The sequence below is a fragment of the Onychostoma macrolepis genome, chromosome 04 (genome assembly GCF_012432095.1).
Source record: "Onychostoma macrolepis isolate SWU-2019 chromosome 04, ASM1243209v1, whole genome shotgun sequence".
Lineage (NCBI taxonomy): Eukaryota > Metazoa > Chordata > Actinopteri > Cypriniformes > Cyprinidae > Onychostoma > Onychostoma macrolepis.
The window spans coordinates 28,850,635-28,867,219 of NC_081158.1; the positions used below are offsets into that span (position 1 = coordinate 28,850,635).

The 16,585-nt window shown below is 37.2% G+C and overlaps 3 protein-coding genes across 14 annotated transcripts in view; 2 read left to right on the forward strand and 1 right to left on the reverse strand.

Moving 5' to 3' along the window:
* Positions 1–304: 304 nt before the first annotated feature.
* On the forward strand, positions 305–6,187 carry hcfc2 (host cell factor C2). 2 transcript variants are annotated; one of them, XM_058773881.1, is made up of 16 exons: positions 305–569; positions 905–1,053; positions 1,165–1,325; positions 1,414–1,622; positions 1,717–1,801; positions 2,805–2,911; positions 3,012–3,239; positions 3,322–3,513; positions 3,673–3,728; positions 3,812–3,878; positions 4,070–4,147; positions 4,230–4,261; positions 4,347–4,478; positions 4,574–4,759; positions 4,833–5,124; positions 5,611–6,187. In XM_058773881.1, exons 1-16 carry the CDS (start codon positions 410–412, stop codon positions 5,688–5,690), a joined length of 2,214 nt encoding a protein of 737 aa, XP_058629864.1. In that variant the 5' UTR covers positions 305–409; the 3' UTR covers positions 5,691–6,187. The 2 variants fall into 2 exon arrangements, with proteins under 2 accessions (XP_058629864.1, XP_058629865.1); XM_058773882.1 differs by having other exon boundaries at positions 3,812–3,869.
* Positions 6,188–6,963: 776 nt separating this feature from the next.
* On the reverse strand, positions 6,964–10,837 carry nfyba (nuclear transcription factor Y, beta a). Of its 4 annotated transcripts, none has more exons than XM_058773883.1 (7): positions 10,778–10,837; positions 9,865–9,958; positions 9,604–9,737; positions 8,104–8,301; positions 7,801–7,879; positions 7,561–7,640; positions 6,964–7,442 (listed from the first exon to the last, which is right to left on the reverse strand). In XM_058773883.1, exons 2-7 carry the CDS (start codon positions 9,956–9,958, stop codon positions 7,410–7,412), a joined length of 618 nt encoding a protein of 205 aa, XP_058629866.1. In that variant the 5' UTR covers positions 10,778–10,837; the 3' UTR covers positions 6,964–7,409. The 4 variants fall into 4 exon arrangements, with proteins under 4 accessions (XP_058629866.1, XP_058629870.1, XP_058629867.1 ...); XM_058773887.1 differs by lacking the exon at positions 10,778–10,837 and adding an exon at positions 10,738–10,761; XM_058773884.1 differs by lacking the exon at positions 10,778–10,837 and adding an exon at positions 10,616–10,756.
* A 3,072-nt stretch (positions 10,838–13,909) lies between these two features.
* The window catches only part of chst11 (carbohydrate (chondroitin 4) sulfotransferase 11), a 46,420-nt gene continuing 43,744 nt past the window's right edge, over positions 13,910–16,585 (forward strand). For 7 of the 8 annotated variants that reach the window (XR_009270520.1, XR_009270519.1, XR_009270522.1 and 4 more), the window contains exon 1: positions 13,910–14,144. Coding sequence is in view for 2 of the 8 variants with exons in the window: in XM_058772060.1 (XP_058628043.1) it covers positions 14,027–14,144 (118 nt within the window). In the remaining 6 variants the exon portion in view is untranslated. The remainder of the gene's footprint in view (positions 14,145–16,585) is intronic. The other variant, XM_058772061.1, reaches the window with a different exon arrangement.

Genomic DNA, 16,585 nt, shown 5'->3' on the forward strand with positions numbered 1-16,585 from the left:
ATGTTAAGTAATGAACCTTATTGTAAAGTGTTACCGCTTTTGTTTTAGTAGACTACTATTAAATGCAGCATTTCTTTTTAATTGTGATTTCTTTTAGTCTACAGTACTCATTTAGACATTAAAAAACAAGGTTTTTCTCGTGATATGCATCTAGTATTAAAAGCGTATTCTTTTAATACTGTCCCCGGGGCTTATTTACTGTATTTGCTCATAAAAACGGGAGGAGCCTACCACAAACGGCTCTGATTTGTCGAAAGTGCGCCGCCTTTTTGTCACGTGATTGGTGTTGAGCCAATCAAAAACACGATTTCACGCACGGGGAAGCGCTACGAACTGTTTGCATGTAGTCCGCCTTTAACTCCAATGCAATTGTGCAAAATCAAACCTATGTAAATACCGATAACCTATTATGATTAATAAGAGTCCCATATGGAAAAGAGTGCGGTCTTACGCTGGACCTGTTCCGAGGGCGAGACACGGGCACCGGGCCGTGTCCATACGAGAGCTGGTGGTTGTGTTTGGAGGTGGAAACGAGGGAATAGCGACCAATCTGCATGTTTATAACTCGGGTAGGGCACGAGATAAACAACAACTGCATTAATACTACCTACAATGGATGCATAGTTTATAAAAACACATATAGAGACTTCAGATTGCATGTAGCTCCCAGCAATGAATGCACTGAATTACTGTAGCAAATCATTGGTTAGTAATATACATAAAAATAGTTTTAAAAATGTTAACGTAAGTTACTAAACTCTGTTATTATGTTTTCATGTTCATTAAAGCTGACTAGTTTATGTACTTTAAAATAGTTAGAAATTCCATGACTTTTTTAAAATTCATATTTCATGCTGATATACACTATAATTCATTAATGAAAGTTATTAACCATATGTTTCAGTGACCAGGCAGTGGTTCCTGCCAGCAGTGAGGGGTGATATCCCACCTGGATGTGCCGCTCATGGCTTTGTTTGTGAAGGCACACGGATCCTGGTGTTTGGAGGGATGGTTGAATTTGGGCAGTATACCAACAGCCTCTATGAACTGCAGGTGAGCACTCAATGTAGCTCAGTTGATACCTAAATGAAAGCATCAATAGTTCATAATAGCAGTGCACGGCTTTAGGAGGCCAGGGCCATGATTTCATATCTGTTCTTTCAGGCCAGTCGATGGTTGTGGAAGAAACTCAAGCCCCGCCCACCAAGGAACGCATCACTTCCATGCCCACGGATTGGCCACAGCTTCACTCTTCATGCTAATAAGTGTTACCTTTTTGGTGGAATGGCCAATGACAGTGAAGACCCAAATGGCAATATTCCACGGTGTGCATATTTACATGCATTTATGGACGTCAAATGCAAAAACGCATACATACTCACATGGATGATGTTTATTTGTCTCTCTATGCAGGTATTTAGATGACTTCTATGAGCTGGAGCTGCAGGTCCAGTCTGGGGTTAAAGGCTGGAACATCCCTGAAACCAAAGGTGGAGGTCCGTCAGCCAGGGAATCCCATAGTTCTGTGGTGTACTGTGGCAAGAGTGGGAGTGGCCCAAAGCTCTACATATTTGGGGGCATGTGTGGGGAGAGACTGAATGATTTGTGGCAACTAGACATTGGTAAGGCCTTATTCATATTCATCAAAATGACAGAGCTGTATGACCTTTTTATATTAGTTCATTTAGTTCAAGCTTACGTTTTCATTAATTTCAGAGACTATGACTTGGTCATTACCTCTCATCAGAGGTCAGCTGCCACTACCCAGAAGTCTGCACACCTCCAATGTGATTGGAAACAAGTAAAGCCATAGCCTGTTTCTTTTTTGATTTACTGTACGAAGCTGTTCAGTTTGTGGTCCTAAAACAGGAAAGATAACAAGCCCTGCATCTTGAAAAAATAAAAAAAAAGACCCAATATTATCTTATTGCCTAATTTGATGATGCTGAGTTCAAAAATATCAATAAAAACTTTCCATAATTTAGTTTTTTCACACAGCAAGAATGATTTTTCATATGATATGTATCAGCTTTAATGCACTCAGTGCAGTGAAATGTCAAGTTTAAATAACAAAAATATTAAAAATATATAATTTAACTTACAATCTGCAAAGGAGTAAAGAAATATGTTCAAATACTCCATTTAATGTTAAGTAACTTTACATAACAGTAAATGCATAATACAATTTGTAAAAATCTATAATTTTCTGTTTTCTGCTGTTTGGATGGAGTAAATCACCTAAAGATGTACAGTAGCAGCAAACATCTGGGTCATGTTTACAATTTTTTTTTGTCACTCACCATAATTCTTACCTTGAAATCAGGATTAGGAATAAAATATGTCCTAAGGAATTATGTCCTTATGGCAGTTCTTCTGCAGAAAATACAAAATTGTCGAAAGCAAAAATGCTACAAAAAGTTTTTTTAAAAGCACATAGTTTTTTGTGAAAAAGTGTGACATTCTATAGCAAAACGGGCACTATTTCTGAAATCAGCACCACAAAATTCGTAAGAAACAAGTATTGGATTTCATTCAGCAAATATGATGCATGGCAGTGCAATTAGCAGTTTAATGTCATGTCACAATGGTTTCAAAATTCCCATTTGAGAAATGACAGAGGCTCTTCATGTAATGTTAACAAACCTGCTACTCTGAAAACCCATTAGAAATCCATTAGGGATGAATTAGTCTCTTGGGTTTGTCTAGATATTGACGTCATGACTGAACAGCTCCATTGTCCATTTCTTCTCTCAATTTCACTTTGCAATAAAGTCAAGATGTTCTTCTTTATCTTCTTGTTGTAGGTTATATGTGTTTGGAGGCTGGGTTCCCGTTGGAGAGGCAGAGGACGCGCTCGCTGCCGATGGAGTCAAGTGGGTCTGCACCAACTCTCTTTCCATGCTAAACCTTGGTATGATCAAGTATATTACATTGTTCTTGCAACTAGATAATCTCAAAAATTGCTTTATTAACATTACACATTTTCTCTCGGTATGGTTTGCTTACTGTAGACACAATGACATGGCATGAATTGACACCGGAAGAACACCAGCAGGGATCGGCTTCAGACATACAGCTGGGCGAACAGGAAGAGGGTAATGCACACTGGCCAAAAGCACGAGCTGGACACTGCGCAGTAACCGTTGGCACTCGTCTGTATGTCTGGAGCGGGCGAGATGGATACAAAAAGTACAATAACTACCAGGTGTGCTGCAAAGATCTGTGGTACCTGGAAACAGGTGAGTGATACAGTCATTAAATCAAGTTTATCAAATCAAATCTGAACATTTAAATCAACATGTTGTGATTTGCTGTGTGTAGAGAGGCCTCCCACTCCTGGTGCAGTGTTCCTTGTGAAGTCCACAATTAATATGCTGCATGTTGCCTGGCGACCTCTACCTGCAGCTGAATGTTATTTGCTTCAACTGCAGCCAATCACCTCTCAGTCTGCTTCCACTGAACCACAGTCCACACCATCAGGCACTGGAGACAGAAAGGAATCTGTTCAAACAGGTATTACATATGCAACTTATTCTGTGTTGTTTTGTGCTCAAAGCACTCAAATTTAATTTTGGAAAAGGAGTAAGAACCCTGTGTATATTATTTGTAATTTAAATAAGTGTTATTTATATGTAAATATGTTTATTTTATTTGTATTAACTTTCTGTGTAGACTCCCAGCAAAGTGCTGATGTCAAAGTTAAAGAAGAGAAAGAATCTTCATCACAGGTCAGATTTCTGCATTTTAGTGTATTTTATATATGAATTTTGATATATATTTTATTAATCTCACAGGGCCTTTCTCATTTCAGGAAAACGTTTTGAGGCCAAAAGAACTAGGTGAAGACAGGGCAGACGTCCGGTCAAAAGGTGACAAAGGTAGAAAAGTGAACACTGCTTCTGATATGTAGTTTAATATGCATGTTTATTTCCACTCTTGCATTCTTACTTTTGGTCTTTCTGTGTTACAAAGTGGTTTAGTCTCTCTCACACACACACACACACACACATATATATATATATATACACACACACACCTGATAATGTATTTTTAATGTGCATAATCAAAGATCAAGAAGGTGTTTCCGTGATGCCATCAAACGTGAATAAGGCTGGTAAGCTGAATAGTGCATCTCTGTGCCAGAAAGGTAAGAGCACACACTTCCTGTTAAAAATAGATCAGTTGTTACTGTACTTTTCCTTTCTTACTAATTATATTATCATTCACAGAACGAGACATTTCTCTGATACCATCCCAACAGGTAGGGTGTTACGTTGAGTTTCTCTACTTATATAGGTATGAAGCTCCTAAAAACACTGACACATTTTCTCCCTTTGCCCTTACAGTCTGAGGACTCTGTGTGGTTTGATGTGGGTGTGTTTAAAACACTGTATTGTGAGGTTACACACTACTTCCTGCCTTCTGAGGAATGTGACGTGGCATCGACCCTGTTTGGTCAAAACTCATCTGACAGTGAGGTTTGTCTGTGGTACTGGTTTGATAATACCACACCTAATTGTAATGGTTTCCAGTTGTTACAGTGTGTTTTACGTCACTACTTTCTGTCCGCCAGTGGGAGTTGCCAGGTCCTCATTGTTTTAAGGATCGTGAGAAGCAGGAATTGGCCTCAGGAGTCACATATAAGTTCAGGGTGGCGGGACTGAACAGCCGTGGCCTGGGCAACTTCAGTCCCGTCAGCGAGTTTAAAACCTGCCAGCCTGGATTTCCTGGAGCACCATCTGCTGTCAAAATCACCAAGGTACAATCAGTCTTCTCAGTGATGACAAACATTTTGTATTCAAAGACCTTTAGATGCTATATTATGATTTCAGGATAAAGATTCAGTGCATATCACCTGGGAGCCTCCCACCTCTCCGTCGGGGAAGATCACGGAGTATTCCATGTACTTGGCTGTGAGGAAGAGTCGAGGGAACAGCGTGGAGCGACCTGGCGAGCTGGCCTTCATCCGAATCTACCGTGGTACCAAGACCTCATGCACAGTCAGCGAAAGCCAGCTGAGCAACGCACACATCGACTGCTCGGCACGGCCTGCTGTCGTCTTCCGTATCGCTGCCAAAAACGAGCAGGGCTACGGTCCGGCCACTCAGATCCGCTGGCTGCAAGGTGTGCAAAAACTTCTAAAGCTTTGACTCATTAATGTGTATCCTCATCAAATTCTCATTTGTGACCCTGGACCACAAAACCTATCATACAGGTATATTTGTAGCAATAGCCAACAGTATGGGTCAAAATTATCGATTATTCTTTTATGCCAAAAATCATTGTTCTATGAAGATATTTTGGAAATTTCCTACCGCAAATATATCAAAACTTAATTTTTTATCAGTAATATGCATTGCTAAGAACTTTATTTGGATAACTTTAAAGGCTATTTTCTCTATTTTGATTTTTTTTGCATGAAAAGCTTATATAAATCTCCATTTCAAAAAATGACAATATTGTGAAATATTATTATTTTTTAAAATGTAATTTATTCTTGTGATGGTAAAGCTGAATTTTCAGCATCATCACTTCGGCTTTAAGTGTCACATGATCCTTCATAAATCATCCTACAGTCTGGTCCTAACTGCTTTATATGTCGTCCTACAGATGCGAGTAAACTGAAATCGTCAGTGACACAGGCAGACACCAGTCTTCCAGCAGCAGAGCCTGACACCACCTGCAGATGAACTCTCACCCCTGATGGGTCGGCAAGCTGCTGCACTGACTTCCAAAGCTCTAATACTTCAGGACTGCATTTCACTCTCTTTATTATTCTACAACGCCATTTTAAATTAACTCTTCTGATGACTGATCTTAGTACACTGTTTTTCTATATCTTGATTGCCTTTTAATGTCATGGTATCGTTTATACTGTAAGCTTTAGGTTTATCAGTATCAGTCAAAAAGGTCATCATCACTGTAAAATGTACATAATACGCTAACACTTTTTATACTGAGTTCATAAATTTATTTTTATTATGGATTGTTGTAGCCACAGGCAACACTTTTTTTATACCTCCAAATCCCTACTTATGGTCTTTGTGAGCAAAAATTATTCACGCCTTAGTGGAAAATGAGCTACTTCTCCATATCTTAAACTGCATGTATGTTTCTTAAAATAGGCTCCTGTATTTTTAGGAACTGCATAATTGACAGTAGTTGGAACATAAACATCTCCACCAGAGCTCCCTTCATTTCTTGTTTTTTTTCCAAAAGCTGTCCAATTCTTACTCTTAACAGACTTTTTATAGCATAACGGGAGTAAACTTTTTTTCTGTGCCTTATTACTGTACAACATTACAATACCGTTTAAATAGAATAAGTTACAGAATAATTCAGGAAATTTAGTTTTGTTACCATTACAAAAAACGACTACTGGGACATCCTACATTTTGCCATAAAAGCGTTAATTCTGCAATTTGGATTAAATATTCAGTGCATTAATTAAACATAGTAATACGCATTTACCCTGCACAAATTAGTATAATCGGTCTACTGGGGGATTTTTAATATCCCATTTGAAGAATTGCTTATGCAGTTACATACATTACATTGGAGGTTATATATGTTTAGCATGTCACTAACCTAGAGAACTACAAAGAATATTAATTACACAGACAGTGCTAATTTAAACAGAGCTTCTAACATTTCTACAACCCTTTCTTCATTGAAAAGTAATCTTTGACAATCTTGGAATTTCTTTTTGTAAACAAAAATTTTAAACATTTGTTCCACAACATTTCAGTCACAAATATAATTTTTTTTGACGTACACTCCCATAATGGTCTTGTGTAGACTAAAATTTTCTAAAAAATTTATTGCAATAAAGTTTAATTGGAAACATTTATGACAAGGCATACATTTGTTCAAATTCATTTTGATCTTGACCGTTTTCATCAGCTTCTTTTGTAATATTCATGGGTGATTTTTAAGACATACTTTAAATAACATCCAAACAAAGACAGATCACTTTTTTATTCAAAGAATCAGCATAACAATGTTAGTTCAATATGTTAATTAAGACTAAATGTCATATCAAATGAGAATTCCCTTGATTCTGGGAATGTAAATTGTCAATATGGCCTTTCTATCTTCCCACTGCTCCATCCCAAACTTTAAAAAATATTAAATACAAGGAACCCCCCCCCCCCCCAAAAAGTAATAATTTGGTTCGGCCTGTACCAAACAGACCATTCAAAACAAACTGGCCTAAATATAATACTGAATGAATTACAAGACATCACTTAATATCAAATCAGCCTCCTGGCAACAGGCACTTTTGTTCCTGCTCTGGTAACCAGGCATCTCTTGGTCTTCCAGCACTGACCTGAAAACTTTACAAGGCAAGAGATAAGTCTGTCTGGACACTGGACAGGCTACTAGATATAAGTCGGGCCGGTCTTCGGTCATGAGAATTGTATCTGCTGAACGCCAGGGATCTAAAGGGTCAGAAAAAAGATGGTTAGTGAGCATAACTAAAATCTAACAACCGTAAATGTCATCAGGAATCTTCAGTTATATATTTGTAGTTTAACATGGGTTGGTTTACATACTAACCTGCTGGTATGAGGTGGTATATACCATCACATTCTGTTGCTGGCCATCAGCAGTGATCAGTCCTGCAGGCAACTGACCGGCTGTAAGTTAAAAGTAACATTAATTCATTATGTAAACCTTTTAAGACACTAAAAACTATAAATAAGCAAGAGAATAATGCTGTATGTTTTGACTGCATCAAATCTTCTGAACAAGGCACAAGAATATATAAGCTATATGAATGAAAGCGATTGCACTTACTGAAACTGTCATCTGTAAGTTCTTCTCCAAGGCCTTCGCTGACTGTAACCGGAGTGATGCCTTTCTCACCCTTCATTGCCTTAGAAACACAAATATGTTACTTCACTTCTAACCACAATTTGTGCTCTAAAAATGATATTCATGATGATATTCAGGTATTGCTTTTCTACAAATGACATTCTGCAATATTCCAATTCAAAAGTGCAGGCGATACGGCTCTCTCAAAGATCCTTTACATTGATGTTTTAGACCATGATCTGAAATGTATTATTAATTTTGCATATGTGAGTGAGTGAATAATACCTCTCTGAATTTCTGCAGGTAGAGTTTAAGCGGCTCCACGTACATGTCAAAACCCAGAGTGGACATAGCAAACAAGATGTCCTCTCCGTTTATGGTCTTGCGTTTCTCTTGATGGCATCTCTCGCTGGCTTCAGATGTGATGAAGCTGATGAACTCGCTCACACACTCCTGCACACACTCTTTTGCATCCTTTGCTATCTGTGTGATGAGAGAGATGACAGAAGCAATCAAGGTTACTTATACATAAGATTAGGGTTTATATAGATGCACTCAAAAAAAAACTATTTCTAGCTAATAAAATATCTAGAAAACAGAGTTTTATTGTTATTATGAGTTCTCCATACCTGGAAACAACTTTAAAATTCTCTAATAGGGCTGTGCCATATGACGATATATATCGGATGGACGAAATAAAAAGTCTACCGTTTCATATTATGTTCTAGCGTTTATTTCGTGGTGTCGCAAAATACATTGTTTACGGGAATACTTTTTAATCATTTGGATGACTGAGATCTTTACACACCACCACGGGGCGTGAAGGGGAGACAGAACCAGAACAAAACGAGGAGCTCGTTCCTAAACGAGGGACTACATCTGTAGCATGAGCACGCATTTTTAAGCACTGCAGTTTTAACACAACCGATTTTAAGCCGATGAAACACAAACAACAGAGCTATATGCTTGCGCCGTCTCTGTTTCTGTGTGAGAGGACAGCGCTTTTTCTTTTTTTTTTGCCGCTTTATTGTATTATTATATTGTATTATATTTTTTTAATCGCTTTGAACGATTACATAAACACACTTATATGCGTCAGAATCCCCGTCTTGGCAAGTATCCTCATAAAGACAGCGGTTTAGGTCTTAAGAGAGAGAAAACAGCTGAAAGAGAAAACGCATATGTAACAATATTGGATCCGAACTTCGGTCTTAAAGGGGAAGCTGTCCAATATTCGTTCTGTCTGCCATTCATATTAATCATAGCACATTGCTAGAAAATCTCTCACTGCTCTTGACTAAATCACTTTTGTAACTTTAATAAGAAGAAATAATAATTAAAAAAATAATATTTATATACACATGTATAGAATCTATACATAATACACGTGTTAATTATATCTATCATAGATAGATAGATATAATTAACACAGTGACTAATTAATTTACACACTGTATGTAGCGTTTCTTATTTATTGTAGTTTTTTGTCCTATTGCTTGCAATTAGTTTCTTATACTTATTTCATCACTGACTGTTTATTTATTTTCAGTGAGCTTGAGGTTTTTTTTTGTGTCTATTTTTAGGCTTGTATTAGTTTGATATTGACATTGGTGACAAGGATTATAAAAAAATTCTATGGTATCAAAGATTTTAATATCATAAAAACCTTTTTAAAAGAAAAAAAAATTACTATATCGTGATATATATTGTTATCGTGATATAAAGTTAGTCATATCATGATATAAGATTTTGGTCATATCGCCCACCCCTATTCTCTATTACCACCTTTCCAGTCTGTGGGATGGCATTCTTCATGATGCGGGCAACATTTGCGATGGGAAGGTAGATGTCCTGCTCTCGGAAATGGTCTTTACTGCCATTGCCATCCTCATGATCATTGAAACTTTCATCCCCATCATCTGCACGTAAGAGGAAAAAACACATGACAATGGATGGACAATAAAACTTCTTTCAAATAATCATGTTCTTCATTATCTCTAACAGACTAACACAGATTAATGATTTAAGGTGAAATCATGTCCATACCATCCTGGGTCTGTAAGACATATGTCCCTCCTGTCATATACTCTCCAGTTATTCCTAACTGAGTGGTATCTGTGGTGCTGCCGTCTCCGTCCATCTGAAAACACAAACAGGACAATATGGGTTAAGACATTTATTCCAATTACAGCTTTATAATGAGCAAAAATATTCCCACGACAACTATAAAACTCTCCAGCAGCATTATTAATAATAATACTGAATAACCATATTAAATTATAACCATATATACAATATTTATAAAACATTTACGAATTTAGCAGACGCTTTTATCCGAAGAGAAACAAAAAGTACACTTACAAAAGAGGAACAAAAAGCAATTCGTGAAAGAACCAACAAAAATCGTAATAAACAATGCCAGGTTTATTAGACAAACTAGATTAAACAGCTAGAAAAGATACTTTTTAAAATGCAAATAATAAAATAAATATGTACGTGGTTTTGGATATGTTATTAATATCGATAATAACTGGTCATATAATCATTTGTATGTATTTCTGGCAGCCTTTGTTTTGATAGTCAGCTAGCAGGTTAGCATCGTCCCAGCTCAAGCTAACAAATTACACACATCTAACATAGGAAAATAACTTATTTAGGAACAATTTGGGTAATTTAACCAGAAATGAACGGTCTTCTTTCATAATTAGTCTCGCTGTTTATTAAATGTGGTTAAATGTGGCTTCGGGGCCTCGCGTGGATGTAGCCTCCGTATCTCTCCAGTCAAATAATCCCTTACCCATCCTCAAACCCTCATTCTTTTAAGACTTCCTGTATTTAACGGCTGCTTCGGCCTGGTAAAACCTGTAAAAACCTGCCGGTATCGGCCTTTTCTATCCGTTAATCACGAGAAATAAATACCGCTGAAGCGGATCATTTGACCGGAGCCACAAATACAAACCTGACTCGCGCTCGCGCTGCAACTTGATTGGACGCCGGAAACGGAGCTGCGCGAGACAGTTTGTGCACGAGTTTATGTTGGTCACCAGAGGGCGCGCTTGAAATGATATTATGAATATTAGAAGAGGTTGCATTTAACTGCATTTCTATGTTCCCTTTATCTAGTGCAAATCGTTTTTATTGACCTTAATCATTAAAACGTTGTTTTTTCATCATGTTCCCTTCATTTGGTTTGATGACATGATCTATACTCATTACGTAGGCTATGTAGGCCTAGGCCATACATGGGTAATTATCATATAAATTAATTTTATGGAAATAGGTGGAAATCCTACACTTCCCTCTAACTTCCTCTAATTTCCCTTTCCTTCTCTTTTTCATGTCTCAGGTAAAGATTAATGGTGCAAGAGCTCAATTTGACAAAAGAACTGAATCAGGTGGATTTCAAATTCAAATGCAGTATTTGTTTATCATCATAAACTGTGAAACCTTTCTTTTTTTCTGCTTTATTTGCTTCATATTTTTCTTTATGAGTGAATAATGCACCTATGGTGATGCTTCATTACTTTGAAAGTGCCATATGCTCAAAGTGATGGCAAACATATGTTGCACGGTGAAGTGAAAAAGTAACTAAATGCTCTGCTTCTCTTTGAATGTGGGTGGATGATATGGTTTTGTCTCTTTAATTATTTTTGAAAGTTTTTGAAGTAAAATAAATGTGCATATTTCACTCCTAAATAACAAATTAAAGGGGAAAAAAATTAATATAATTTTTTATTTTTACTCATTTCTGACTGTTTGTGATACCAGATGCTTGTAAAAGAAGCAAACCTTTCCTAAGAGCAGCAGTTTAATCGCAGCCAGCTCTGAAATATTAAAATATAATCACAAAACCCTGACATGCTCATGCCTGACCTGAGTGGAGGGAAAAGAGAATTATGTTTAATGCATTTTAGTACTTAAGGCACTGTTATTTCCTCATTAGTGTGTACAGTAATGGCTTTAACTAATTGTTTACAGTCAAATAAAAATATAACAGTATTTCACCCCTGTCCTGGCTGCATATTTTGAGTCTAAACTGGCACAAGAGCTACACTTACAGGCTGACCACAAATAACTGCATTTACCAGGAGTTTCCCAGCATACTTTTTATGCTGTTATTTCTCGCTGTACAGTAAAAACTCTCCTCTCTTCCCCTCATAGGGTCTCAGTAGACATCAACACCATGACCTTGTAATTCTGGCCTAATTCCCTAAGTGCTTCCTCTTGGGAATGGACAGCTCAGAAAGTGCCTCTAATCAGCAGGTCCAGAATGCAAAATCACTCATGAATTTTAAACATTTCTGCTTCAGTCAGCACTGAATGCTGCGGACCGTGAATGCATAATTATATTAGCGACTGCTTATTGAGGAGGAAATGTTGTGGCAGTTTATATCCATATGAATTAAGACTTAATTTTCAATTTGGAATTGCCACAAACTCTTCTGCACTCACCCAAGAAACTTTGAAGATTATGTAGAGACATTTATGCCTGTGATAATCTTTAATATGTAATTAACATTCTAGACTTTCAGTTTTTACCATTGATTAGTTTCCTCTCTGAATCTCAAGTCATTTCTGCCATTGTGATTGGATTCGTGTTGTAAATGCACTCTTCACCACAGGGGGACATCGACTGAACACTGTTTGCTATAAAGCTGTATAAGCTCTGGTGCATAGCAGGTTCATTTTCTGTATTTAAAGGCATTCATTTTATTTATCTACACAGTGTGTTGATTTATGGCTTTTCCTCTGGAATAAAACTGATTTTAAATTATATTAATAACCCTCTGGTGGCATATATTTAATGGTCTACTTGTTTTTTTTCTTCTGGTCTTTCCAGCTTCTGCATTATTTACCAGCACATACTTGAAAAAATTCCACCAACCTGACCACAGTCTCTTTATGTAGATTGGGATTTTTAGGCCAGTAGTCCACGCTCTGATGAACTTTCTCTTGTAAATACATGATGAATATGAGCACAATGAATTCAGTAGGTTACTGTACAGCAGCAGTTCATACAAACATCTATAGGAGAAGCCAAATGACTTGGTTTATGATACATTATAAATTATAAATTTAATCACATATTTATTATGCCATTTGACTTGATTAGCTTTAACTTAAAGGTTTTTGTAATTTCCTGTTTATTTATTTTTTTGTCATTTTATTACAATTTAATTTAATTGATATTTTATTCATTATTATTTTTATTTATTATTAGTTGTAATAATAATAATAATTTCAGCTAAAATGCAATTGTATTCAATAAATAAATAAATAAATAATGAAAGCTACTTCTTTTCTTATTACAATGTAATTTTATTTTTGTTTATAAATGCATGTAGCTTTCTATTATATACAAAGTACAATATATAAATGTTAGTATTAATAATAATATTATGTTTATATGTGCATGTAGTTTCTATAACATACAAAGTGCAATGTATATATTAATATTAATTATTAATGCACATGTAGATATGCATGTGTGTGTGTGGTTTATATTATATACAATGTACAATGTATAAATGAATAATAATAATGTTTCAGCTAAAATGCAATTTTATTAAATAAATAAATGTATGAATGAACAAACAAATAAATGAACACATAAATAAATAAACCTTTCCATTTTGTTTGAATCAGATTTACAATAAGATAGCTACAATAATTAACTGCGATTACTAGGGGAAATATTTACACTTTTTCACATATGCAATAACCATCAAATTCAGTGGCAGACTTTGGTTTGAGATACTGGGTTATGGATATAAGTGGTATGTAGGCTACTGCAAAAATGTCAAACCACTAACTAAAAACCTTCCGTTTATTTGCAATGCTGTCTTTATTTTGTAAAATGCACTTTTTGACCTCTTTGAATTCAATTGCAGATGTAGAAATTATAACGGCGACTTTGAAAACTCGTAAGAAGCGAACAGAAATGCGAGAAAAAGTATTGGGACAAGTCGAATGGAAACAAAGATGCTGTTATAAGATAGAGATGAAAGCATTTTTACAGTGTGGGCGCGCTCATTCACCGCGCGGCGAGAGGGGGCGGAGTTTCGCCGCTGTAGTCTAGTGTGCGGAGGAAGGTAGTGCACTCCAGGGAGCTGCGCTGAGATCTTTGAGACACGGACGCAGGCGGCATCAGCATCAAACACAGACCCGCTCTACGGGGCTCCGTCCCTCCGTCTCTCCGTGCCCAGCCATGAAACAGACATTACTGGACCTCATGAGGATGAGTAGGATCTGCCGGATGGTGCTGGCCACTTGTTTAGGATCTTTTATTCTGGTCATCTTCTATTTCCAAAGTATGTTCCAACCAGGTAGGACTTCGTGATGGTTTCACCCTAAAGGCTTTTAATCGATTTGAGATGCTCTTTTATTCCCTTTTGTAGCCTGTGACATAGTGATTTAGTGTGGAAGAATGCCATTAATAATCAATGAGCTGTTTGAAGGAGCGCATCGATCAGCAGCAGCGAGAGTGAATGATGTACTGACTCACATCAAAGCCCTGTAGCCTATCAATAATGACGTCCAGTTTTATGTATTTTTAATCTTTAACTTGTATAAAACACAATGGGTAGAGCCCGGGTCCGTTGTTTAGTGTTGTGGAGGGACGGTCATTGTCCCCGGTGGCCGGTACAGTAGAGTCACTGTAGGCTACTGAATCAAACACGTTGTACAAACAAACATTCATACATCAACACTGACACACAGTTGACATACATTCGCCCTGCTGCTTCTGTTCTTAACTGCTACTTATATTGTTGTGTATTAAGTCAAGTTGGACGAGCATAATTCAATAACTGAGGAAATATAGTATCGCTGAATAGCCTATAGCGCAATATTCTTGTATTGTGTAGGCTAGATATTGTGTGCTTTACTGGTTGAGCAATTTCCTTCATGAGTCGACCAGTCTATCTATCTATCTATCTATCTATCTATCTATCTATCTATCTATCTATCTATCTATCTATCTATCTATCTACCTATCTATCTATCTATCTATCTATCTATCTATCTATCTATCTATCTGTCTGTCTGTCTATCTATCTATATGTGTTAAAGTACTTATTTAGATTTTTTCAAAATAGCTACAATTTAAAAGTTCTATCTATCTCTAAATCCACTGGAACTCCACATACATTGTGCATAGAGCACATCTGGAAATGGTATTGATGGATGATGTAGGAGGTATAATTCCGCCTGTCTGTTAGACTTTTCCATTGTCCTGCTCGCCGGTTTGGTTCATCTTGACCAGAGCATGTAGCATGTCATCTGTTTTTTGGGGAATTCCCATGTGCTGCGGATGGAAGATCCAGATAAGGACAATGAAACCTGTGTAGTAGTGCAGTAGAGAGTAACCGCTGTGGTCACCGGCACGTTGGAATGTCTCTGGAAACGGTGAGTCATCAGCGTCACCGGCATGTGAAGGTTCTCAGCAGTCCGCTGGAATGCCCATGTCATCTTTGTCTTACACAGAGGGGATGCTGAAACAAGACAGAGAAACTGATGAGTTCATGCACACCCATCCAGTAGTCATCTCCACATCAAGATCAAAAGTGCAGAATGTGACACACAGCCTCTTGTGTTTTATTGATTTCAAGGACTAGTTCACCCAAAAATGAAAATTTGCGGAAAGCTTGCTCACCCTCAGATCATGAAAGAGTTTGTTTCTTCATCATAGATTTGGAAAAATTAAGCATTGCATCACTTGCACAGCAGGGGACCCTTTGCAGTGAATGGGTGCCGTCAGAATGAGAGTCCAAACGGCTGATAAAAACATCTCAATAATACACAAGAAATCCCATCATTAATATGTTTTTTACTTCAAACCATTGCTTCTGACTAAAATATGAGTATTCTATCTGTAATACTGCTTGTGAAATATTAGTGTATATGAATCAGGAGAGAAATATGCACAGATCAAGCACCGTTTACAAGTGAAAACAGTCCAAAACATTTCTAATCAAATAAAATGGTGGATTTTAATCTGAGAGGACAACAGGGGGTTTTCATTGGAGGAACCTACATTTACCTACTCATGTAAATTTTGAGCAAATTTTAATATTTGGGTGCTCTATTTTTTCAATTCAAAGTTTTTTCAAAGCATCACTGGTGTGCAACGGCATCCCATGGTCTGTTGGGATGTACGGGCATTTTTTGCATGGTGGTACGAGCAGCTGTTTCTAAACGCATCTGTGCATCCCACATGCTTATGAACAATGTCTAATACAACAGTCTCCTTTATGATCCGCTTTGAATTGACAGGTGTTTCAGTTTCCTCTTCTGTGTGCGTGTGAGTGTGTGTGTGTGTGTGTCTGGCCACATGCCCTTGCTCTTTTCTCCTTTCCTCCCCCTGTGAGTGACCTGATTATGCACTCTAGCCTACAAACATACCCCGAGAACACACTGGCACAGCACAGCATGACACACACACACACACACACACACACACACACACACATGTTTGTTTTTGTGAAAAGTGGGGACATCCCATAGGCGTAATGGTTTTTATACTGTACAAACTGTATGTGCTATTGCCCTGCACCAACCCTACACCTAACCCTACCCCTTACAGGAGACTTTGTGCTATTTCAGATTTTCAATACACTCCATTCTGTGTGATTTATAAGCATTTTGAAAAGTGGGGACATGGGGTAATATCCTGAAAAGTCACATTCTCTTTGTAATACCTATGTCATACCCTTGTCATTATACAAATTGATGTCCTCATTTGTCACAAAAACGCACGCGCACACAC

Coding starts and splice junctions, on each gene's coding strand:
- hcfc2 (XM_058773881.1), top strand. CDS start 410: ATGATTAATAAGAGTCCCATATGGAAAAGAGTGCGGTCTTACGCTGGA. Junction 1,054..1,164: donor ACAGCCTCTATGAACTGCAG/GTGAGCACTCAA, acceptor CTGTTCTTTCAG/GCCAGTCGATGGTTGTGGAA. Junction 4,148..4,229: donor TGCATCTCTGTGCCAGAAAG/GTAAGAGCACAC, acceptor TATCATTCACAG/AACGAGACATTTCTCTGATA.
- nfyba (XM_058773883.1), bottom strand. CDS start 9,958: ATGGACGGAGACGGCAGCACCACAGATACCACTCAGTTAGGAATAACT. Junction 8,302..9,603: donor CCATCCCACAGACTGGAAAG/GTGGTAATAGAG, acceptor CTCATCACACAG/ATAGCAAAGGATGCAAAAGA. Junction 7,443..7,560: donor ATACCACCTCATACCAGCAG/GTTAGTATGTAA, acceptor CTGACCCTTTAG/ATCCCTGGCGTTCAGCAGAT.